The sequence below is a fragment of the Temnothorax longispinosus genome, chromosome 2 (assembly GCF_030848805.1).
Source record: "Temnothorax longispinosus isolate EJ_2023e chromosome 2, Tlon_JGU_v1, whole genome shotgun sequence".
Classification (NCBI taxonomy): Eukaryota; Metazoa; Arthropoda; class Insecta; order Hymenoptera; family Formicidae; genus Temnothorax; species Temnothorax longispinosus.
The window spans coordinates 15,814,598-15,841,954 of NC_092359.1; the positions used below are offsets into that span (position 1 = coordinate 15,814,598).

The following is a 27,357-nucleotide window of genomic DNA, read 5'->3' on the forward strand; positions in this document are numbered from 1 at the left end:
ATGTAAAATGTAACCGTTTAGTTCTGTCATCCGTAGTGACAGAACATAGACTTAATAATCATGAATTTGACTGAAATAACGTGGAAGTCTTGGATGAAGAAAAATCATATGGGAAAAGATTAGTCTCCGAAATGATATTTATAAAAAGACAGACTAACGGCCTCAATTTACAAACGGACAAGAATAAATATAATCTCGTACCACCAACAGCGATTGGCTCTTAATTAGCCCGTTCTTTCCTCGTGTGGACATCCAACAGAGCCTTATCCCTTCAATTTATCATAAACATTTACTTCGCATGAGAAATAGGAGGCAATGTTGAAAATGTGATATGAAGTTACAAAATATATCAACATTTCTGAAGATTTTTAATTCTTTAATTTTAATTTTTTTCAATAGAAATTATGAAATATGATACTGCATATGTTGTGTGAAATACTGTTCATTTCGATCTACTATATTTATTCGCGACAATTATTATAAGATACATTGTTTTGTTTCTACGATATGGAAATTGGAATTCAGCGACTTCGCAGAGACTCTGTTTACCAGAGATGACCATTTTTAGTAACAATCGCGTATTTTTGCCTATAGCCTTGCATATTTTAAGAACGTGTGAAAAGCGTTTCAGCTTCATGAATATTGGAGAGGATTACTCATTTCCGTCCCTTGCGGGGCAAGTGCGCTGTCCAGAACGCCTTACCGCGCGTATTTGCTACGTTGAGGATTAAGGGTTTGCCTTAGCGTATATATACTACGTGTCATGTATGAACGACAAATTTTGTGGCCGTGCAGCACTCTAATAGGATTACATCGAGCTTGGAACCGAGAATTTCACCCATTTTCCGCATATATGTATATACGTACATATTCGTCTCATTCACGCGAGCTCTCGTTGAAATGCTATTTAAAGTATGACATTTTGGTTGAAATAACGCGGAGAATTTCGACTAGACGTACGGAAGTATATCACAGACAAAATTGTGAATGCGCGCGACAATTCGGGGAAGCCACAGGTACACTGCCCGTCAACGATCCCTCTCCTGGGAACATATAAGTTCTGGGGACTTTAATAAGAAGTAACCAATAGCGTCTCTAGGCTTCTATGTTCCCCCCTTATCTCAGGAAAGGAATCGTTGACGGGCAGTGTACATCACGGACTTGCTCTCTGTAAAAGTGGACATAGTGAAGAAGAATTTATGAACTCCAGAAAAAGCGCGATTTCACTAAGAACGCGAAGTTTTCGCTTCATCCTCAAGCTTAAAAGCAAATTTTTGACTAATAAATGACTTTATTATTTAATATTTTTACTTTTTATTCGATCTCATATAAATATGAATATTTCAGAATTATTAAAAACGCGCTTGATGAATATGTAATATTACTGGGTAATTATCACATTTATCATATAAAATTACCACATAAAAGTAAGGTTTAATTACAGAGTTCTGCATTAAAATAAAAAGGAAATTTTATCCGATGCAGAAAATTAATCAAACATCTCTCGAATACTAAATTTTGAAACTGATTATAAATATGAATTATTTTCTTGATATTAATTAATATTCTACATATTTTGTATTTTTTTCTAACATAATCAAATTTTAATTTACGAATATTTTATTAAATTTTATAATTGAAATTCATATACAAAAAATATATTTTTTGTCGTGGTTTTATTAAAGTAGTCAAATCGGTAATCGAAATTCAATATACTTATCGAAACCGATAACGTGGACCAGTATCTACGAAGCCAAGAATTTCGACTACAATGTGTAATGTGATATATATGGGTGCCGGTTTAACTGTTTGAGATAGGATCCGCAGGATTTCGGTTAATATCGATAACGACAATATCTCGCATTATGTCCTATTTCGAGATGCATGTTTCAACATGTGGTTCAACCCCTCGCCGTTGCATACCGAAAGGAGTCAAACTGAAACTTCAATATTACCTACGAAATAGGTTCCACCGACGTCCGAATGATTAATCACGGCTATCAGCATATTTTGCTACTCGTTCGACTTGAACAAAAGATCGATTTGTGGGATTATAGGGATATGAAACATTCCGCGCGAACTATATATATGAAAATCTCTTGAATGTCAATGAGTAACCGAATTCTGATAAAATCTCATGCTTCAAAAAAAAAAATTTCATTACATACCTAATATTTTATGAGACTGAGACATCAGTGTCTAATTGTATCACGGAGCTGAGGATTGAAGACGATTCCGTAAAGTAAAGAACGTTGCCTTGGGGAAAAAAGTACATTTAAACTTTTCGTTCTATTTTTTAAGATACATAGCGATCTCATTCGATGTTAATGTGTGGAGTTTCTTCCACCTGTTTTGTAAAATAAAGTTTAAATACGCTTTCTTCTCTCTCGAGACAAGACGTTACTTATACGTGTCCTCTTTTTCCATCCATCGCTTCAATCCATTCTTCTCCGCATTTACGACACGGAGGGGACATTTCTCGTATGTTGCAATAAGAGCGAGAAAATCGCATAGAGCACGCTCTTTTCGCTCGCTGGCGTATCTGGGAGAATTATTTACTGCAGTGCTACTACACAAAGGCGCGACGCCGCGTGTTTGTTGATTGAAAATGCATAATGCAGTATATATCCGTGAAAATAGCGCGCGTTCGCGGCGCCCACAAAAATCTCATTACTCAGATATGCTGTTAGCAGAAGAGAACGCGAGCGGCGTGATAATAAGCTTTGTATCACCACCGGAAGATGTGTTCCATCATTGCTTACTGTAATTATCGAAGCAGACTGCGCCAGCAGAATAAGGGGAACAATACGATACGCGACGTTCTAGGAGTTAACCACACATTGTTCCGGCGTATTAGTTCTTCTGACATTGATGGATCTGCACGCTGTGTTCCCATTCTCGGAGCAAACAGGTTTTCGGGATGAAGTTTGAAATTGATTCAACTGGGGGAAGAAAATGAGTGGACTAAAGATGATATTGTCAGCATTGTCTCTCAGGAAATTAGCTCAGGAAACAGCCGCGAAATTAAGAGTCATTAAAAGTCAACCCCTTTGAGAGGGGTTGAGTAATTTCTTAATTAGACGAAGACAATCTTATTATACACGCAAGGCCAGTTTCCCAAATTATACAGTTAAATCGAAATATTAAATCGAAAGTGTTGTTAATGCGGGCTGTCATATTTTTGGTCTTATTCCAACTAAGAAAGCTTTAAAATATATGTCTTGAAAATTGAGATGTAACAGCGTTTATAGCTTATTCGAGAGTATTGGAATTATTCTCAAACTAAAATATCAAAAAGCCTTTTCAATAAAGAATAATGCTTCTCTTTCGCGATATTCTATACATGTCTACTTGGCGCAAAACGCGTCTTTTGATAAGCTTCGACGAACAGGTGGTAGTCGCGATAACTATATTCGCTTCGCCGAATTTTCCACACGATAATTCCATTTCATGCCAAAAATGTAACTATGTCGATACTTGGCTGATTTCCATATCTTATCCATATCTTAAGTCGGAAGCCACGCATCGCTTCGTTTTGTTAAACGTACTCTAGATACGTAAAAACCGCAGGAAAACCACTGAGATTTATCTGACGTACGTATGGATATACCTCTTCTACGAACACTATTACGCATGTTATGTTCAATTTATAATAAATCATATCACTTTCTTGTCAGCCGACTGACGGGATTTTTTTAGTCTGATTCGAACAAGAGTTCAGCAGAATAAACATGAATTGAATACATAAAAACATATATATTAAATAAAATAAATTTAATTTAATTAAATATATTAAATATATAAAAATGGAAACGGGCAATTAATTAAATATTACGTATAAATGTTAAAACTGCTAATTGATATTGAGATATTGAAATAACAGTACATTTTAATTGATAATCATACTGTTTGATATATTGCAGATATATTGTGAGTGCTTATATTTTATTATGTGCGTATGTAAAGCAGAGGCTTTATCACAGTCACATTTGTAAAACAAGGAACTTATTTAACATAGATCCGATCAATCTATTCTTTCCTTATGTCGCAGTAAGTTTTCATTTTCCTTTTATGAGTCTACTGCACAGAGTAGGGGTATACCCGTGGATTAATTAAACAAGGTCTCGCTACCGCAAACGAAAATACGATTTATATAAGGAAAAATAATAATTCGTCGATTGCAATGCGTTTATATATTTGAGCTTTTACTAGGAAAAATTAGAGGTGGAATTAATTAAACGCTTAAATTATTTGTTCTTAAGGGACAGTCTTTTTTATTGTGATGTGCGGCCCGATAAAAATTGTTTACGTTGTTGTAGTAGACAACAACTCGGTTATCTGCAATCTTTGTTCAAGAAAATATAATTTTAGAGGATATAATGCTATTAAAGGCGCAGTCATATATTACCGAGAAAACTATGTTTGCTCGCAATTGGAGCAATTCCACAGCGGCCACCAGATTCTCGAGAGATCCAGATGCACATATTTGGCCAAGTACCGCTGCATACGTGCACACACGCACACACACGCTCGCGTCCGATTATATTGATTAGTAAGAATCACCATGAAATGCTTCGCCCGTATGCTCGTGTATACAGTACTGAACAATACTGCGGGGTCGCCCATTGTTCGACAGAGGATGCTGACATAATCAAAATCACGATCATGCATTTTATAGACTTGACGCGTGCGCACGAACAGTTTTAGCCGAGCAGTCTCGCAGGCTCAAAATTGCCGAAATCTCTTATCTACCGTTGAATTCGAAACTTTATTGCTGTCGAAAAAAAAAGATCTTTGTGTTCTTAAAATACTCTTGATTTGAAAGGAAGGAACTGGAGCTCGTTTATTCCCATGTTGCGCTCAAAGTAAACGAATGAAATCTAATCGATTCTCTCAGCGTTTGGAATACTAGATTGACTTGATCGTTCACTTTGTTGCAAATGTCTTAAGAATAAGGAGCTTATGCCTCGAATCGTGTAAACTATACTCTGCCGCGGATCCTCGCAATTTGCACGCCTGAAGGACTGCCGGAGATAATTCCGGCTTATTTATTTGGACACGATTTATTTTCGCGCAGTTTTCGTGCGTTTCCGGCGAAGTAGATACTGAATTCGACACTGTTTCTATATTTAAGTGACTTTGATCCGTCGCGCGGTTCCCCATCGAATTTCGAGGTTTATTCGCGAGCTGTCGTGTATACTGTCCCGCGAAACGATATACGCTGCACCGACGGGAATTATCACGGCTATTTCTGTGACGCATTTAGATATCGGATCATGCAGACCAGAATACGCTACGAAATTGCCGCTAACACGCGCTTAGCCGTAACTAGGATATTAATAATTTATATACGCCGCTCTCTGAGGATGCGTGTGCATGTAGATCCCCTGTGCGCGACCGTGCCGCGGAGTAATCTTTGATATTTTCGGGCTGACGGCTCTTTAATTACTCACATCGAATACCGTCGCGTCATCGTATTAATTTTTACGACGTTGTCAACGAAATTGTCCGCGTGCATCATGAATGCGGCGCACCAGACCCGAATATCGTTAATTTTATGAGAAAAAGGCGGGAAATATTATAATGAATTATCGATATTTATACGCATAAGTTATTTTATATTAAATTTCAAACGATTATGTCTTCCTAAAAAATTGCCTCTTCAAGATCGGGTCTTGCTCCAAAGGCGATTGCGGTATAAAAGCGTCTATATCGGGTATCGCTATTTTATGCACTCGACATGTAGAACCGGCTGATCAACGCTACTTGAGAATAATTGATTGAGTCGTTATAGCGCGCAGTCGATGATCAAACGTATCACGTTGCGTTCATTAACGGGACACCTCGGACACCTTGGCCCACTTTATTTTCCGTTTAAGACTTTATCCGTGTCACGTTTAATGAGCGAATTAAAATCGCTATTTTCAACGATTTCGAAGGCACGAGAAAAAAAGATTGAAGACAGGAACGAGAGAAAAAAAGTAAAGTGTAATAATAACGAAGCAGTAAATTCATCAATTGGTTATTTTATATTGTAGAACATTAATTTCCTGTCAGAATACGTGAAATGAAAACCGCAAAGAGATTATCGTAGAATAATGTAACAAGTTACAGGAAAAAATAGATATTTGCACATGATCATTTCTCAACTATAAGCGAGAATGTACAAGTTTTATGTTAATGTATTTATGAAATCGAAGAATTATGCAAATTTAAATATAATGCTTAAGAAATTACACATTAGCGTTAGGCACATTTTTTTTTATACGCGATGACGTGCGGAATACGGGATACAAAAGTATATACATCATCCTCACGTGCTCGAATTACTCTGGACCAAATTGGATCTTGTACGTTTGATCCTAATATCATTACGAAGGCGTACGGGAATAGCTTCCCGTTTTAGATAAAAGATAGAAATTAATTGTATAATATCCCTAAAAATGTATTTTCCTGTCAGCAGGTTAAACCATTTTATACGAAAGAGACAGAGAGTTCACATCTCGCGGTGGGCGTAGGCCACGGTCGTGGTAGTTTCACATTCGGACAGTTAACGCAGAAATAGAGAGTTAATTAATTAAGTCACCTTAATTGCGCCTCCGGTTAAATTCATTCTGATCGAATGCACACACGGTCATTTCTCTCTCTGTCTCTTTCTTTTTCGCACGTGCGGGCACATAAAGTGTGCAAACGTAGGATGCTTTAATTGACGGCCGCAAAAAGCGCGAGTTTTGTTCGCGGAGGCGGAAGCCATCGCAGCTGGCTGCATTGCGCCGCTTTTTACGCTGTCCTTATGAATGAAATAATCTACGCGGCCGACCGCGACGCGGAGGATGATTCGGAAAGGGAGAACCGCTGATGCGAACAATTAGCACGGTCGGTGTCGCCATGTGAATGGATAAATAATCGGCTTTGCGTTCACAATGATCGCTTGAATACCGACAAACCGAGTCCGTTGTAACGCGATATGTTATACATCCGCGCTTTCTCTTATCTACGAGTATTTTAGCTAATTTTGCAATTTTATAATAACAAGAATATTATCGTTCGATTGAAAGATTTGAAGATTTAAAGAATTCAATCAAGAATTATATGAAAATTTATTGTTCATTGTTTAATAAAGTTTAGGTGGAAAAACATCGGAAATGCTATTACTTTCTAAAAAGTTGCAAACGGAATTACATCCAGAAAACGAGAGATCATCGGGATCATTGCACATTAAAATCACTAATTGTATTATAAGCTTAATTCCATTATCGTGTTCCTACGTTATTGTGTTATCAACTTACCTCACAAACGCGGAATATTCCTATAAATCAAATACCCCATTTCTCGCGTTAACGAGCATACCGCCTAACTCGACGTGCATAAAATTCGTTATGTCACGATTCTTGTTGGTAAATTATACGTGTAAGTAACGAGATTTCGTGAATATGTATGCGAGTAATAAACTACTAAACCGAAACATCGTTTTCGACGGTTTTGCTAGTATCTTGCGACAGTTGCAAACAATCGATAACACTAATACAATAGCAAGACGTCTCTTTCCACGAAGGAAACCATTTGTTACCTGTTCCCCCCGAGCTTTCTGTGTTCGGTAACATTAATACCTATATCTGTTTTGTATAAGCGTCTCGTTACATTCATTCGATATTTCGTTTTAATATCAGGCGTGTATTATATTGACATTTATTATTCTTAATATATTACATGTTTCATTAAAGATTCGTCAAATGTAGACGCAGGGAAAATATCGTAAGAATTTTTTCTCGAATAAATAGACATATATACCATAAATCAAAATATAATTAATAAACATTATGGCGAAGAAATAGAATCAGATTATTCGTCTAACTTTGTCTCCGCAGAGAAAAATCTTTACTTGTTGAAAAATTTATTCTTTAATTATAGATACTTGTCTTTGCTGTTTTTGTTACCAATATTATATTTAATTATTATTAATTATTGGTTAATTCACGTGTGAACGGGATGAATTATTTTTTAATTATACGAAGTCATCCGAATAGGTATTAAATTCGCGTCCTTTGAGTTGAAACGTTGAGCGCATTTAGTGAGTCTCGACGTTCAAGCTTGACGGAACTTTACTTACGGGAAACTATTTCGCATTGTCGTGCGGCGCTCCGCACTATATCTCAGCACTAAATCTTGGTTTACGGTTTATGGTTTGCATTTTACGATGATACATTTTGTAACGGCTAGTATGGCATGTTTAATGACAAAGCGGCTGCATATGGTTTTAGGTCTTAGGAAGATAGGCCAAAAGTTCTGGTCTGGACGGATTTGTTCGCGATTGTGAGACATGTTGCATCTTCGCGCGGCTAATAAAGCGGGTGTTCGCCTGGCAGTCTCTGGCATCAGATACCGCGGGAAAAGACCGGAAGTTGGGAGAACGTGTTTCAGCGGACGATCGTTCGCCAAACGTAAAGTGAGTTACAAGTGTTTGTTCGGCAATATCTAAACGGCGAGAGATGAGTTTCGAAATAGCAGATAGGATGCTTTCAGAAGGCTGGAACGCTGCGTGCACTGCGGCGATTTTACGAGGCAGATCGGTTTTAGCTTTTATGTTTATGATCGAGCAGCACACATTGCGTCGCGATCTCGTTAGAATTAGACTACGCGAAGTCGTGCAACGGACTGTATTAATATATACTTGTTTTGTCTTTTCACGTCATCTATACACTGTGTTCTAATGTTTTTTTCTAATTATAATTAATTCATGATTGAAAAATGCTGTTAATGGTTTATGAATATGCTACGGAAAATGCAGCGTTTTTTTTTTTAAAGAAAATTGTATGTTGTTTAATCTTTAATTACCTAGTTTCTCGAAGTTCGTTTGATCAAAATCTAAATTAAATAATCATAATATATCTAAGGTTTAATGACAAAGAAAATATTTAAAGTTAGAAATTTATTAAGAAAATTCATTAAGCAAACGCGAAAAAGAGTTGGAGTCCAATAAAATGTCCGTTTAGCTATAATTGGCTCCATGTTTGTTAAGGAATTTAAATAACAAATTACAAGATGTATGCTATTAACATATCTGAGGTTAATGTACCGAAAGCACGTTATATACGTGTGCACTATTCTAATAACCGAGATCTGCATACACATCACCATTTGTTAAACGAGCTGACAGCTCCCCCGACCATAAGTAGCCGTGTTTAACCTTGCCTACTTCGATTGGACCAAATCGGATCAATTAAATCTTATCGTAACAACGCTACCGGTGCCGCGGTGGTATCTTAATAATAGTCTCTTTTTTACGGTGCTTGCCAGTAGTTGTTAAAAGCCGTGCAGTTTTTTTTTTTTTTTTTTTCGATACAATTACCTCGTTACATGCTCGAACAAGGAAATAATTTACCGGTCGTTTAACACCGTGTTTGTGCCAAAATGTCGGTTCAATCCCTTGAGATATCCTTACTTAAGAGATCTTCATTAAAATCCAGGTGCGGAACACGAATTTTATGTTTCCTAAATTAAAGTTTTATTGTGTGTTAAAAGTAGAGGAAGAAAGCTAAATTTAGAGTTAATCGCGAATGCTAATTACGGAACACCAGTATTAGAGATTAGTTGAAATTATAATTTCAGATTGCATTTAGTTTTTATAAATCCTACACCGATTTTTATTTTGCTTAAATTTGCTCTATTAAAAATTATATTCGTTGACGTTGTTAACTTTAATTAAAATTCGTGTGAATCTTGTATTAGTTTAATGTTTGTATTAGTTTAATTATAATTTTAGAAAAGGATTTTAACAGAGTTTAAATGGCTAAAGTTGTTTTTGAAGGAACTGAGAAATTAATTTCATATATAACTATTATTTTTTCGATCATTGAGTATTAATTTTCATAATCTGTTATTTTATAAAACCATAATTATTTTGATTTATATAATAAATGAAAATTTAATTAACCGACATTAGGATAATCAATCTTAAGAAGTGTAATGCATCGAAAGCTATCTAATTTTGATCAACTTTACTTTCGACAAGAATACCTACATGTACATACGGGAAGAAACGTAATCACATCTATAGCGCTAATGCTATCGACTTGATTATAGTAGAACCGATTCAACCGGGCCAGCCGGTTGATCGTCGATAGAAAAAGAGAAAGAGGCACCTATTATAATTCTATTATAAATTAATAAAATATTTCCGCCGTTTGCTGTTCCTTATAGTCGGTACCGCGCCGGCCATGGCCCAGTGAGATCGAACGCGCGCACCTTTGACCTCTGAATACCGATCTACTCGAATGGTACCTAGAGCAACCTAGAGATACACGTATATGTACACATGTGCGCGATATTCCTTATATACCCGGCTACCAGCATGTATCTACCTGTATCTATTCGCATATACAAGACGCCGGTGCACGTACATATAGCCGATACATATGCAGGCGCATATCCCTAGAGATTACCTGCTGGCAACGAAGGCGATTCCCGACAGTTGAGGGAGTGGGCTACCAGGGAATCAGGGGTAAAAATGTAATTTCGACACGAGAGGGTTGGCCTTGTACTATCGGGAAGTTACAGTCGAGACGCGAGAATTCTTCCGATTGTGAGGACATTCGATTCTTCTGAACTCCATTTTTTCATTACGATTAAAAAAACGAGAGAGAGAGAGAGAGAGAGAGAGAGAGAGAGAGAGAGAGAGAGAACAACGATTTTATTTTATCGTATTTCGGACAGAGATCGTTAAGAATGCTACAAAGTACACTGCGATACAATGATAAATTACTGTGTGTACGAAGTGTCCCATGCATAACTCGAAATAAAGTTTTTACGAACTATAAATGCAATTAAACAACTAAATGGATGTATATATGTAATAGTGATCAAATATATATTCAGATAATAAAACCTTGTGTTATCTCCCATTTAAAAGTACAAAAACATCTTATTTTTACAAGACTTTGATTCCCAAGATAACGTTAGATTTTATCGTATTTTCATTTAATTTCGTTTTATTAAAGAAAAATATTCTACTTCTTTCATTCGTACAACTTATAAATCGTTCTTATACATTGTTAGAGAACCATTTCCGTCAGTATTATTGATTTAATTAACTCACAGGAATGTGTGCTTTATTTCAATTCACGTTGATCTGGCCGTTCGCATTTTTCGCTTGATTGTCCCGGGTTAAATCACTTGAGGAATTAACGACATTGAAAGAAATTTCCCTAATGCATCGTAATAACGCGATCGTCATTATGCGGTTCACCTGTGCGGTTCTTCCAGGAAGACCTGCACGACGGCGACGCTTCAACACATTGGATGAAGAACGTGCATCGAGAGCATAATCGAGTCGCGCATTCATATGCAAAAGTGCGTATAACACGATCTATAATGCGCATTAGACTCCGGAGAAACAAGTTTGAATCAGCGACGGAGATCGATATCAGGCAGGTTTCGCGTCGGGTTGACTCGATTGAACTGCATTAAATACCGTGTGCGTGTCAAAATGCTATATATATATAATCTGGCTTATAAATTACTATCCACGGAATTTGCATTAAACGATGATTAATCACGCCACCAGCTTACGGAAGCATTCCCGGCCGAGTCGAGAACTTAAACGATTATCGTTTTAACAAATGCGTAGACAATCCTCCGCCGTTTCCACGAAGTCGACGTAATATTAAGGAACGCGCGATCAATTCCGGCAAATATGCTATATCGGGAGAAAAGTCACATTTATCGAATCAGTATATCAATTCCACCTTATGTTAGTCGGATTTTCGTAATCCGTATTTGATAAACATACTTGGAGTCGAGATAACTGCGACGCGAATGTTGAATGAGTACGTGTGATTCTCGCGGAAACTATAATAAATCTAAAGAGAATTTGTAAACATACATAGGGCCGATTTTTTCACAGTCTTAACTTGATCCTCCGATTAAACTCACTCCTCATCTTTTTCTAACTGTCCCCCTTAGGGCCAATTTCACCAACGTCGGTTAACTGTAACCTTCGGTTAAACTCACTCTTCGTCTCTTTCTAAGGCAGTTAGAAAGAGATGAAGAAACAGTTTAACCGAAGATTACAGTTAACTGACGTTGGTGAAATTGGCCCTTAGAAAGAGACGAAGAGTGAGTTTAATCGGAGGATCAAGTTGATCGGAGACGATGAAATCGGCCCATAAAGAGAGAGCTAATAAAACAAAAGATACAAAAGGAAATAAAACGTTAATTGATTTGCTGTTCTGATCAGTCATTGCGTCGAATATATAAAAGAAGATTGTCGTAAATCGTTATCTAACGTATAGGATAGAGGATTAATGAACGTCGGATTTACATTTTTAATTTTAATCGATCTTCAATTGGCGAACTACGAATGATGCCTCGAAGAAGACCGATCTGCGAGAGCGATCGTGCCCCGTTTCCGATAATTCTACCGGAACGAGATGGATTAACCATTTGAGACGCTTCCTGTTTCAAGTACCTATATAGTATATTTTAAGACACGTGATGTACGGCGTTTTGATAGCCCGCATTAAATGGCGTTGTAAAATAGGAGCGATTTGAAATTCCGAACGGGGGCGTATTGTTAATAGTCTCTGTATTTATGGCGCACTGCGTTGCGAAGTGATACTTACAGAGCGTGATTTCCGGATGGTGGCCACAGCTTTTAGAGTAGGCAACCATAAAATAATGATGATATTAATTTCGTTGGAGACGATCCAAATGGTTTATATATATATACATAAAACCTCCTTATTTATATGAATAAAAAAAGAGATGGTTTATGTTAATTTTCTAACAGATTTATACGTATATAATAATTTTAATCTGATATCAAAACATGGAAGAAGCTGGCGCCACAAATGCGGAAATATAAGAACAGAGATCATTTCATTGTGACGAATGCGAGCATACTGCTAGAATAATATTGTTAATAATCGAGAGTATGCACTGTGTACAGTAATGATTTAAATATCCATTTACTGATTATTCAATAGTAACATGAACTCAATTGCTTTGGAGGAACTGAAATGGATGGTCAACTCTGTCCCGCGACTGATGTGTATGTTGAAATTTCCATGAATGCGAGACCATAACGCGGTATTGCGGACGAGATGCCACATTATGCGTACCCAGCGGGAAGATCTTTATGTAACGCGTTGTCGCGAAGCAGTTGGCATTATATAAAGTAAGCGCACCGCGCACCGCGACTATTACGAGCGCGCGCGAATTTGTTAATGCGTTGTCGGTTAATGTCATACTTATCTTCTAGTTCCCTTGCGGTCGTCATCGCGCAGTGCTTCTCGAAAGACGAGGAAACTGACGATTATTATTCGCCTCGAGGCTGCTCGACATAAAGAGAGATGTACGAGCGGATACACGTGGAAAGCTGTTCGCCTAATCGATCATTGCATATGGCAGTCCCATGGAAACAGTTCACTCGAGATTCCCGTAATGTTATGATCGTTTAAACGTTTACAAGTTTACAGTAATATCGACACGACCCTGGATTGTTATTTTCAATCACGTATAAAGCATTGCATTTATCATAAATAGTGTCAATAGTATTAATCATAATACCTAATATAATATAATAATGATATGTAAGCTAAAATCTGATAATTCTGTGTGAGAATCTGATAATGCTACATATACGCCAGATAAATGGTTTTTTGATTGCTAAGATAAATATTTTATTATATCGGTTTTTGCATTGTAATTATCTCGCTAATTATCAAGTAATTATCACGTAATCATCACATTAGTGATCAATTATTGAACATGTAACAGTTATTTTCTGTTATAGTATTAACTGGAACTATCTAATGTTACCATCATTAGAGATTGGTTTAATTCAAAAGGATTTTTCTTTGGGTACTTTTTAGATACTATTTCAATCAAGGCGAACATGCGAAAATATATTGAGGGAGATAAAATTTTTTATTAGCTCGAAACGCGAATTCGCGAGAATAGCTGTTCGGAAAACTCCGCTCGCACTTTGAAGGACTATCAATATCGAGTTCTTCGTCATTTCCCTTTCTGTCGTCATCTTTTATCGACGCTTAAACGAGAACGAAAGTTTCGCTTTAAATTGGCAAACGATTCCTTTATAGATTTTGCATAATTGAGGGTAAGGTAAAGGGGTGCTTTTAGATGGGAGCGTCGAGCGTCAAGAGTCAATATACCCTTGCGTAGATGTCTGAAACATGCAGATCGCGCAGATTTCAGCGTCAAGATGCTGAATAAAATGGCTACTGTCTTGAATTAGCGTCAAGATACTGAAATCCGCACGTTTAGACATTTGCGCAAGAGGTGCTGCGCGCGTGTTTGACGCTTGATGCTCGACGCTCGATGCCATCATGTAATGGCACCTTAACTCATGCCGACAGCTTTTTACTCTCTCCCCCTCCCCCCTTCTTTCTCTGTGTGTATGCCGCGAACGCTTAATAAGATTGAGGAAACACCCGGCGATTTCTGGAGCAAGGTCGTAAATTGCTTGGGCGGGCACCGGGGAATATAATCTCGAGACGTTTCAAGTTCGCGCGACCATTAAAGTCAGATCAGTCAGGCGATCTGGACAATTCGGTTGCTGTCGTCGCTGGCTCATCCGTTGGTCAAGTTTTCGATACAAGTTGCGAGTAGTAACAGTTTTTCAGATAATAACAGATCTTAAAAAAAACTCAGTCGCCTTACGCTTAATCGTATAAGGCGACTGAGTTTTTTTAGGATCTGTTATTATCTAAAAAACTGACCATACATATGGCTGTACTTAAGCTTACTACATATAACTATCAAATAATTTACCTGAAATCCTAAGGTACTTAACAGGGACACGTTAACAGTCATGCGTATGAACAACGATAGGCTACACAGTGATTCTATGGTTGTAGCAAATCTGACGTAATATAAACGTAGACATTAATTTATTATTAATTATTTATGAAAATTACTATCGAAGTGTATACTAACTGTATTGCCTCTGTGTCTTCGAATATTGTATGCGAATATTTGAATAGCATTTATTCTGCGATATTATGTCGTTGTCATCATGTTGTACGATAATACCACTTCAGATACCCATTAGAAAGCGCATGTTTATATTCAAATGTGCTTTGTAAACGTCTACCTGAAGTAATATTATATGATGTTAAACAAGAATACTTTATCTTTTATACATAGTTATTATAATGCATGCATAATTACGTATACTACATTTTAATAATGCTTAATTAATGGATACTTTGAGAATTATTAAGTTGCTTTTATTCGCGAAGACTTTCGCTGTAATTTAACGAACTATAATGAGATAATCATGAAATTTTATAGGATCTCAATATTAAGTATTAAATGTTTATTTTACTCGTGGCGAACGGAGCATTGAAATTTCACCAATATCGCTAGAATGAAGAACTATCCTCGCTTTTGAACATGTTACAATGATGAATAATTAGTGATTGTTCCTGCATAAAATTAAATTCAGCAGATAGAAAGTTCAAATAAGTATGATTGAAATAACGACATTCTTCTGTCCGCGAAATAACGCGACGTCCGTCCTAAGGAAAGGCTAGCTTGCGCTTGCTCGGATGCAAGGTTTTTTTTTACAGATGTTCGCGTCGCTGCCGTAAAAAAATACTGTCGTCTTGCGCAAACGAAGTGCGATGACATCGCGAGAGTGACACTTCTCTCTCATCCGGTTCTAAACGGGACGCGATCGGAAACCGACCGACCGCGCAGGATTGGAAATTGCAGAGACCTTGTTCGGGTCTGCCCTATCATTAGGTAGTTTGCAAATTTAAACAATGGTTTCCTACTACCGCTAACGCGAACCACCATCGTGGTTGAGTACACGGTTACGGCCAGCGTTACGCAACCGGCCGGAGGAATCACGTGATGACCCTGATTGGGAGCAAAGCCGGTGGGCAAGAAGATCCTCGACTAACGAGCGAAAATAAAGAAATCGCAATTGAATGCACAAACCGATCGTGGAAGAATCGTAACTGTCAACGTAAAAAATCGATTCACCAAATCTCTATGACAAAATCAACATTTGATGATAATTTTCAACTTGTCACGAAGCGATTATGTTATTTATCATCAACTATCATGATGTTCGGTGTTAATGATTCTATCCGTTCTTTTGTAGTTTTTGTCACATGGCCTTGTGCAAGATATATGAATATTTTACAATCAATTCCGTTTATTAAATAAGTTCATACGCGATTATGCAATAATTTCGGCTTTTTCTACTGAAATTTCTGCAAGTAAAAAACGATATTATGAAAATACTTTTCTAGACATACAGTTACCTAAATGAAATTTTTTGTTGTTCTAACGAGAAGAATACAACGAAATAATATGATGGCAAAAATAGTTAGTAACGATTTCGAAACGTTAAAGATATAGTTAATTTTTATCACGTTAATGTATTTTTGTGTCGTACGGACATATTTATAACGTTTATTTATAACGTTTTTGTGAGTCTGGCGAATATTTATTCGATTCACCGCTTTAATATCTCCTTTGGACAACGAAGTTACGGTTTTAGACACTAATCTGTTTTATAATTTATGACATTTTGTAACCGAAAGTGCATTGAACTTTAGAAACGTTTTTATAGACTTAATTAGCACGATTATCTATCGAGATAACCGCGGAATAGCTATTAAGAAGGATTTTCGTATCTTTACCTGGCGGAAACGATCACGTTAATCGGATGAGCGAGGCACGTGCCGCATGGTGACGTTGGTAATACGTAATAAAAGGGCATATTTAATGTTCCGTATAATTAATCGACGAATAAAACATCGCGGCCACGAAGCGACGGCGTAACCGTCCGCAATGCCGTACTTTTGGCTTTCTATATCGATAACGCGAATGGCAAAGTGCACTTCAAACAGGAAAGCCAGATTACTCTCTCGATTCCCTTTGTTTAACGCTAAAGGCGCGGGTCTTTGTTTTAAGCTACTTACTTGTTAAGTGTATTAATATTTTGTGTGTGTGTGTGTGTGTTCAAATATTGATTTAATTTCTGATCTACGAAAAAAAAGAATTTGTACATATTTTTATATAATCGTGATACACTATTATATTATATATTTTTTACGGATTTGTTAAACATTTTAGCGTCAATTAATTTTTATTAAGTATTAAATGCATTTGTATTTATACTTTAAATTAGAATTTTCTTAAAGTTTACTTAAAATTGCGTGATGGAAAAGGTTTCGCTGTGTGTTTCTTTATATTCACAAATCAATGAATGAATACATATATATGAAAGAAATTATAATGGAAAAATGTAATTACATTTTACGAATCGGTTAAAATGTAGAATTCCATAGAAATGATCACATAAAATAAGGATCAAAGCCAATTTTGGCCATGATGCTTCATAATTACCCGGGGAACAGTTATTAGAACCAAAGACAATTTTATGCGGTAGATTCGTAAAGCGGCGCAAGTACCTTCGTTCCCCCGCGTGTCCTGCATAATCGATTGTTCCTGACAGCGTCTTAATTGCACCCGAGTACGTACCGCGGTCGAAGAAAACTCGGTCACATAATGACACTTCGCGTTTTCGAACGAGCGACGAATCCGTTCGAGCGGACGGTCGTTCTAATTAAATCCAATTCCGGACGAACAAAATCACGTCTCGCCGAGGAATTAACTTGCGACGGCTCATTACTCGACGGTTCAATCGCGGATCGGTCGACGCCGATGCAAAAATTCGCGCAGCTCGCCCCGCCGCGTAGTTAATTGACGCCTTCCTTCACGAGGCAACGGGAATAGACGAATTAATTGCGGCCCGAGACTTTTTCCGAGAGAGGCGCGGCGCTCTCTTCATGCATGCGACGGAAATAGACGGCCAGCATCCATGTTGAATTGCACAACGTTCCTTGCACCAGAGTCGGGGATGATAGAATAGCCACGAGATCTTAATTGACCCGAGGGAATGCACGGGTATGAACCGCGCGCGCGTTACATACAATATGCAGTCAGCAGCCACGCATATACATATATATGCATTGTCTTGTCTCCGCGAGAAACACTACATGAAACTAATGACGCCGTATGCGTCGCGAACTAATCACGAGCGAAGGAATAAGGAAGCCTCTGGCGTATTAATTTTTGCCGGGCAGGAATCGAGATCTCGGTAGATCCCGAACGGCTGATTTCACCGCGTTGATAATTCTCATAAGAATGGAAATGATATTCTTTCGTAGAATAGTTGAATATAAATCGGAATATCGGATCAAAATACGATGTCGCCGTATAAAAACGGTGAAATCTATTTTGATTGCGTTCGGGCGTCTAGTATGTATTAATTAAGCTCATTTTGCGAATAATTATTATAAAATTAGTTTCTCATATTATCGCAAGTAAAATAAGATCACTAAAATTATACCGTATGCGGTATAAAGAGATCGATCGTTGCGCATTTCATGACGTAACAAAAAGTTTTTACAGTTACAGCAATATCGTTTCTAGATAACAGATGACACCTTCGAAAGACTCAGTTCGACTGAAATTGTTAGAATTCTTTTGTGAATTATGCCCATACTCATGCGAGTTATGCAAGAGAAGAAATAGTTCGTTCGCGAAATTTGCGATTGTACCAGAATGGATACTGGAAAATGAGCAAGATAATTAAAAGCGATAAAATTATCGGGATGTACAATATGGACTGCGGAATATACGAAGCAGAAGCGAGATTTGAAGCAGGACCTCTGCTCTTGTGCTACCATGACGCTTAATCGAATATAATCATGAGCTGGCATTCGCGACCTAGAAAGACATAACAGTGATAAGGCAGAGTCGCGAGAGGAAAGACACAACTAGAGATTAGATTGTGCAAATAAACAAATCTTTTATACCGAGTTACGCCGAGGTTTGTTTCATATATGACTAATGGAGTTGTTGTGTATTTAAAATTTTTAGTTTTTTAAATTACTAATCACATTATAAGCTACCAATAGCTGATAAACCAATCTCCGAAGATTGACTTATAGACGCTATATTTAATAATCTATTCAGGAAATTGTGAAATCAAAATTCGATATAAACTTAAGAGCCCAAGAGAATATCGAAAAATTTATAAATCCTACGATTTATAATTAAAATATAATTAATTGATGAGCGTTTAATTATGAATCAATCATGTATATAAAGTAACTGATCACGATATGTACCTATGCTCATTACCGATATAAATGTCACTTTATTGAGTAAAGCATGCGACAAAATGGTTACATTCTTCCGCCTCGTATCGACTTTTTCCTTTAGGTATATGCGTATTGTATGAAATTCTCCGTATACATCACAGCTGTAATAATAACGCAGCACGTCAAAGCCGATACTGTTTATAACAATCATCGCGAGAAACTTCGATTTTCGCGATGTGAATTTATGTGCCCTGGCCCGCACAAACGGCTGCATATTTTTGCAAGTGTAACGGATGATGGATGCGGGGGGGGGAAGGGGGTTGTTTTGCAGGAAGAGCTATCAGCAAATGCGGAGCAGGCGGATGAAGTTGTATTTCACTTTTATGAGCGTTTTAACAAGTAAAAAATTACGCACGCGAATAACATTTTACTGTCGGTTGGAGAAGCTTGTGCCGGCAAGAAATATCGAATATCCGTGTGAGATTTGTACATATTACACCTAGAAATGATCTGAAATCCATGCAGCTATTTCTTAGTCCACTGTCCGTTGATTTTTTCGTTAGCATGTTCCAAAAAAATGAAGACAGAAACCAATGCATTATTAGAATATAAAAGTAATCCTCGGATAAGATTACTAGTGGATGGTCATATTTTTTTTAACGAAAAAACTACTATTTTTTTTCACAAACTACTGTTTTGGCGAGGGACGAGCAGGTAGTAGAAACTGTAGAAAACTGTAAACTGTAGAAAATATTTTTCCCATAATCGCTCAATACCGCGGTAAAATGCAAATTTGCAGAATTGAATTTTATTATATACGTAAACCATGAGTATATTTTATTTAGAGTGAATATTTACTTGAATTGTGTTTGATTAAACTGATTCGACATATAGTGTGTTCCCGGCATCGCGATATATTCGATAGAATACTGAGGACAACCCATCGATTGTCATTGTTTGATCGACCGGAGGAGTCTAGAGGGAATTATTGGTCGGCGGTGAATGCATGCTCAATTGAGAGCGACACAATATTATTGCTCGCTATGAATTTCGATGCCTACAAGTTTATCCATGCGCCTGATAATAATTAGATACATACATATTTATAACAGCTCGATGAAGTAACCAATTTATTTTTGAAAAATAAAAAATTAGTTATAATTTTTAACGGTTTTCCTACATGCTACTCGCACAGTATAGTTTTATAAAAGTAAAAATATTTAATTGTCATTTTTCATAACGTTTCAAGTGCTCTTGCGAAAAGATACATATCAAAGTTGCTATCAATTATTATTTTAACCATACATGTTCAGTCAAATTTTCTATTAAAAAGAAAAAGAAAGAATAATATGTAAAAATCCTTTTCTATAAAAATAATTGTTTTTTATGTATTTATTTTTATTATATAGGACAAAAAAAAATTGTTTTATCGTATTTGCTTAAAAATTATTTGTGATATAAATAACATTTTAACCAAATTTTGAACACATCAAATATTTATTCTCGATCAATATATTAAATATTATATAATTATTTAAATAAAGATTTATCAGACTCTAATGTAGCCTGTGATCGAGCAACGCGCCACCAATGACACCGTAGCCTCCGGCTTAATCGGATGATTATTCTGAGATCATTCTTACAACTGACGCTGCGACGATATACATATATGTATAGACACACGGTTGTAACTGGCTCAAGCCAGACCGATTTGCCCTGCTTCCCCGATCTCTCTCTCTTTGTCCCTTAGAGAGCCACTTTCCTCATCCAGTTTTTGTCCCGCTAATTTCTGGGACGTTTCACGCGGCCGCTTTCGCCGAGTCTTAATCTCTTTTAAACGTGGATAATTCGCTATTCCGCGAATGAATACGCGACTGAAATACCGCGGTGGATATCTCGCGCTTCGTCGAAAGTTTCCTCTTCGTTTCTTAATTCAACCGGCACACAATAGTCCGTTTCTCAGATCTCCAACAATCCATGGCACCTGGGCAGACGTAAAATACGAATTTCCCCCGTTAGTCCATCGTCTTTGCGAGCGGTGCGGCGAGAGATTCGCCAGAAATGCTGGAGCGAGCTCTTCGCCGTTTCAAATTATAACGCAATCATTTACGCGTATAACGAGCATGTCGCGCGGTCGCGTTTATTACGTTATATAAATTACACACATAACACTATGCGGTCGTGCACGCCTGTTTGTGTGTTTAAAATACGATTTTTCGCCCGTTACGTCACCGTCCCACTCGGCCGTTTCGTTCACGGACTGCTTAATCGCGCGCTATCGTAAAATTCCATCTTATTAATACATGACGCAGCTTGACTCGAGCTCTGACGAGGACGAAGTTTGAAGGCGGCTTCAAAGTTTGACGGCAGTGTCAGCGATTCCTCGTTTGCCTCGTGTATAAGTTATCGTCAATATCGATGAGCGTTACACACGTACGGCCTTCCTCTATCCGTTCCGGATACAGTTCCGCGTGCTCTCATTCGAATACATAATTTTACAGCTTCTTGAATACGCTTCTTGAATACGTTATCGCGATACACGCTTGCATGCAGATGTAATCGCTTATCCGTTGCTAAATTTCAAGCTTTATACTTGATACACGCGCGTTACAAGATTGAAATCATTAGGTAAACCATCGAGAATACAGTATCCATCTCAATTAGCCATGAATAATTCATATTTCTTTTATCTGGTTTCAAAAATGTACAGTAATTCATATGGGATTTATGCAGAATTGTTTTATATTTCACAGTGACTTTTTTTCATTAAAACGTGATGCAGCTGATCGTTCGGAATGCGACTTTAATCGCTAATTACCCTCGAATAGCTTACGTTAATAAAAACGATAGACTGGAATGGATGATTACACAGCAATGAGCGATTAGACATTCGATATTATACTGTAACGATGCGATGATTGTTCAGATAAAAATAATCATTGCTTTTTTTTAAATACCTCACTTCGCGGGCACGTATAATACTCTTTTTTTCTTTTACGTCAGAGCGAAACTAAATCGTGCGAATGCTAGTTGTATTAACTATTTTTACCTTTACTTTTGACTATTCAGGGATCGAAAACGTTTTATCTTCTTTCTTTCACGATGCTGCAATGGTATAAATGCATTACTTCGAAATACGAAAGAAATAGTTCGAGCTTCATTATACTTTCGCGCCTTTGTTCAAACCTGGTATTTAACTTCGAAATGTCAAAGACGGACAATTTGTCTGCCGGCAACTTTGAACATCTGCTGCAGTAATTATCACTTAAGTGCATTTTCTTCTTCTAGTATTCTCAGAAAGATTAGGATAAATAGAGATTTTGGATAAATATACGCCGGAATACGTTATCATAATAACGTATTTCGCCGTATATTTATCCAAATCTAATCTCTATTTATACTACAGTATAAAATAATAAAAAAGATCCAAAAACGTGCACTTTAAAAATTAAAATAGAAATTCTATATACAGTGTCGAGGAACCACGTTTCATAAAGTATAAAGTTTTCTCTCACGAATCCGAAAGCAGAGAACGTTAAATGTGGAACATCCGAATATTCGATACCGTATAGCCATGCACGATAAATCATTCGACCCGAGAGCTCGGTTTGCATATCTTAACATTATCAACGATAAATCAAGCACGAAGAAAGTCGTTTTCACCGGATACGCGACTTTTTATACAATTTAACACGAAACGAGGAAAAGAAGAACGTACCTAATGTCCCGTCCAGGGTTAAGTAGCGTAGTTTATGTTCGCTTTTATGATGTCTCGTATTTATACGAGACATATAGAAGGAGTCCCTCTTTCTATGAGAAAGAGCGTGTGTTCTCGCAACCGAGTCCGGTCAAGTTATATTCACCCCGGCTATTCCGCCCGATATAGAACAGAGACAAATACGTGTGCAACCGCTACAATAACGAGAGAAGCTTTTGTGACAAAAACAATTACATATTTTATTTCCTACGATCTGCGGAAGAATGAGAGTTTCTTCCGTTGCGTCTTTCTTTCAGGCTGCGTGTAACAATGTTTTCATTTAATTTTGTTATACGTTCCCGCGAGATGCTGTCGTACGCGTGGTATCGTCATGAATGCCACGTACCGCGCCAGGCGAATTAAACTCCGTGAATTACGAATTTATGAAACGTACGTACGAAAGCGAAGGACAGCGATTTAGTGGCCGCATATTAAAACGAAGGAAATGATATTGTCGGCATTGTCGTAAATTTTTCATTATATGCCGCACCGAGCATCTCGGGTACTAAGCTCCCAATAAAGTTTCGCTTCAGCTGAGAGACTGTCCGGGAGACACGGTCTCGCTGTCTACTTATACTTTCGAAACTATTTGAATAATTTGGAATATTCGGCAATCACGCAGATATATATATCACTGTTAGTTCGCTTTCAATATCCTCGATTTGAAGGAGTACAACGACCCTATAAACTTTTGTCATCATCTTTCGTTCAGATTTTATTTAAGCGATACAGTTTAAATATTAGATGCGGAAAGTCAGTCATTGTATCGGAACTCGCATCGATGTCGTGTCAAGGAGTCTTGTTAATTGTTCAGAATGGATCTCCATTAACGCGATATCTCCAATAGAGACATGCACATGTCCGGGATGTTCGGATAATGAACTGCTGACGGAGCGACATTACAGCCGACCATGTGACGCGTGTTATCGGAGGTATTTTGGCTATCATTTATATTCTGGCCTATAGATCAAAGAGCACCATTCATTTAGGCGCGTGCCCTACCCAAACCGCGAGATTACTCTGATTTTCCGTTTATATCCTATTATTCCTATTATTTCGTAATCTTTGCGAATATTTCGTGGAATTCACCTTTTTTAGAGTATTAAATGAGAAAGCTTGAAATTTGTTATAAAATTGTTTGAAAAAAAGAAATTCATATAGGTAATTTGTATAAAAAGCACACACACACACACAGTATGATATTAATACAATCTCGAACTATTGGAAGTATTATCATTATTTTCTGACGAGGAAAAAGATTTGATATGTTTACACTGTACGTTTAAATAATATATTTGTTAATTCGAGGGTATACATGTCCCTTGTTGTGCCACGTCCGAATAAAACATACGTGTCAGACACGAGAGCTTACATGACTTTTATATCTGATCTATACGATAACGGTTCGAAAATGGAGCACCATTGACGCTCGTTTGTATAATTTAGCAGCTGGATATTAGCGCTGCACGCCGAGCGAAGAACAACCGTCTGGTTTTGCGGAAGATATCGCTACCATTAACGGCGGCGCGAATTAAAGTTTCAGTGTCCACGAGAATTTCGCGTTTTAGTGGAATCGTAGAGAAGGCTGTGGAGGATCCAATGTCCTCCGCGCTGCCGGTAATTAACCAAGATTCCGAACGGAAGCGCCGGGCAATTTCAACCAATTGGAACGACAAACGCCGCTGCCGCCGCGCGCCGTCGCCGTCGCCGCCGTCGCGGCTGCCAAGCCGTGGTGGAGTATAGCGTTTCGCGCGTTATGGAACGACACGCTGTGCTATGCACAGTTTAATATCGGCAATTTGATACTGCAATGAGATCCCATTTGCTTGTTTTCAGGCCGCGCGGATTCGTTTCGGTTGATTTCTCTCGCCGCAGAGTTTTTTTTTGCTTCAAAAATAGATTTTAAAAGAACTTGCACGAGCAATGAACATATATTAAACAAGAAATTAGACTGTGACAATTCTTCCGTATAAATCATCGAAGGATAAATTGTTGGACATTATGAGAAGATGTTAATTGTTAAAAGTTAATTCTCGTTAATTTTCAACCGTTACGATTTGAAATTTATTTTTAATAAATTAAGAATAAATTTCTCGAACCTCAGTACTTGCGTTTTTCGATTTTTCATTTACGTATTATTGTGTTACCGGTGAACTTTCGCTAACACAAATCCGCGGAGGATACTTTACGCTCTTGTAATCCTTTTTGCCGGACTAATGTTGATTAATAGTTAATTCCGCAAGCGATCCATTAATCGAGGATCGCCCATCCATTATCGTTCGGTAGACAGGCACTCTCGAGCGCTTATTGTCATTCTAATCGATACATTTGTCCTTAAACGGCTCGGCGAGCGCGTCAACATCCTCCGCGAGAAGTCGATAGCACGCGTCCGGACTTTAGCGACGGATTGTGGCTCGCCATCGATAAGGCAACTCCGGCAGGAAACGAAAGGCATGATGGAGGCCTCCTTCTTGAGGCCGTAAAGTCCCATTGCTGTTTCGTCGACTTCGCCAGCGGGGCGAGGTCGACTATTCGACTGTATATACATGCGGCATATACATAACTAAATCCGTGATTCTTCGTAGAACCATTGAATATTCCGCGCGACCCAGATCGATTGAAGCCGCGAGCAACGCGTGTTAACCCCGCACGTCGTCGTAGGTCAAACGCGCCCTTTTGTGATCCTCGAAATCTGTCCTGCTTGCCGGAGACGTGCCCGCGCGGCTCGAAAGCCTGAAGAACGATCCGGATACGGCAGATATTTTACTGCGGCACAAAGGCGCTAGTTTACGTTCCTTGAGCCGGGGTCGTAGTCGAGCCGAAAAGTTTTGGCTTGCGAGTAAGCCGACACGACTAGCGTTGATTTACGCTTACTCGCTCAGGGCTCGTCTGTCATTTATCACTTTCGTACACGTTCGTACATAACGTACACGTAACATATTCATATCCGAACAATAAATTTTTTATAACGTCACTCTATTTCTCGGAGCAGTGACTGTTAAAATTAAAAATTGTATCATATTAAGTTAAAAATGACTGGCACAATCGGATAATAATTTTTTATATCGGCACAAAAGCAAGTCTCATGAAGAGAAGTAATTTTTCATTTTCTACCATTTCCTTTTAAAATGTCTGAGGTAATGCGTCTCGCAAAAAGCATTTCATGATTGATGTAACTTACGAAGTGTTGGAGAAGCTAAATTTTTACGAAAAAATTTTTACTTTTACGAAAAAAGATGAATATTAATATAGGAACTTGTATTATATAGTAGCCAATTATTATAGTAGTATGCGTTATTTATATATCTAGTTATTTGTCAACAACTAAGCGTAAAATTTTACGCCTCCCGTGAGGAACAAGTGCATGCAGAGTTTTGTCCCCTTTTACGGAGAACGATGTGTCGCGCGTGAGTTTGTTCAAGCAGACTTAGATATGAGGCTGTGTCTAGGGCCGATATTTCTTGGTGGAACATGTTTTCGAGCCGGAACGAATGCGATAGCGCAAAATATTGATGCGGCCTGTTGAATGAGATCATGCAGTTGATAGTCGAAGGACATACCGAAAACTGGAGCAAGGATGGATGACCCAGTGACCTGCGGCTTTCTGTCTGATCCGTTCCTTCATAAGCGCCTTCTTGCTACCGAAGAGCTTCATAGCCAACTTGTTGTCCGTCGGCTGGAACAGGGCCTGAAGCTGATTCTTCAGGAAGCTCTGCTTGACCTCCTGGCCCGGGAGGCCCGGGCCTGGTTCCTCCTTTGGCGTCCCATAGAGGGACACGTCGTCCACCCCGAAGTGGACCTTCCCGCTGCCCTTGTAATTCATTTCGTTGCCTGCAACACGGTCGCGTGAGGTCAGTGACGGCGACAATCGTTCATTATTCCGCGACTTTTATCGTCATTCGATAGCGCTCGTAAAATTTCACTCCTATCCGATAAACCTGAGTCGAGTCGCATGATAGCGGTCGCACAAAGCACAAATCGCGAACTGTCCACAAGCATAACTGAACTTGTAAACTTGATAGCGCCGAAACGTATGACTTAATGTCGTTAACCCGAAGTATCTTTATGGCTCATAAACTAACTTGCGAAATTTGCTTTGTGCAAATTTCACGGGACTCTTTAGAACTTATATGATCACGGTGAGTTAAAGTTTATTTGCCTCTCGAAAATGTTAAGTGTTTGATAAATTCAAATAAGATTTGACACGGTTAAAATTTAAAATCGCGATACACACACACACACACACACACACACATTCGCGCACACGTACTTTCTCAGAAATCCTCTAAGGTCAACATGTATCTTTGTTTTGTTGCCATCTCTTTTGCTTTGACGGCATAATTATCTCTTCTTCTTAAAACAAAGAAGTTTTTCTCAAGAACGACTCAAGAATCACTTTTATGCATGCATCAATAATGCATGCATAATTTTCACAGTTTTACATGCCACATTAAT

The 27,357-nt window shown here is 38.0% G+C and overlaps 1 protein-coding gene across 6 annotated transcripts in view; it reads right to left on the reverse strand.

Annotated features, from left to right (window-relative positions):
• Window positions 1-27,357, reverse strand: part of Ih (hyperpolarization activated cyclic nucleotide gated potassium channel Ih) — a 138,605-nt gene that overhangs the window by 36,648 nt on the left and 74,600 nt on the right. For all 6 annotated transcript variants that reach the window (XM_071769642.1, XM_071769644.1, XM_071769640.1 and 3 more), the window contains one exon: window positions 26,463-26,733. In XM_071769642.1, the coding sequence (XP_071625743.1) occupies window positions 26,463-26,733 (271 nt within the window). The remainder of the gene's footprint in view (window positions 1-26,462; window positions 26,734-27,357) is intronic.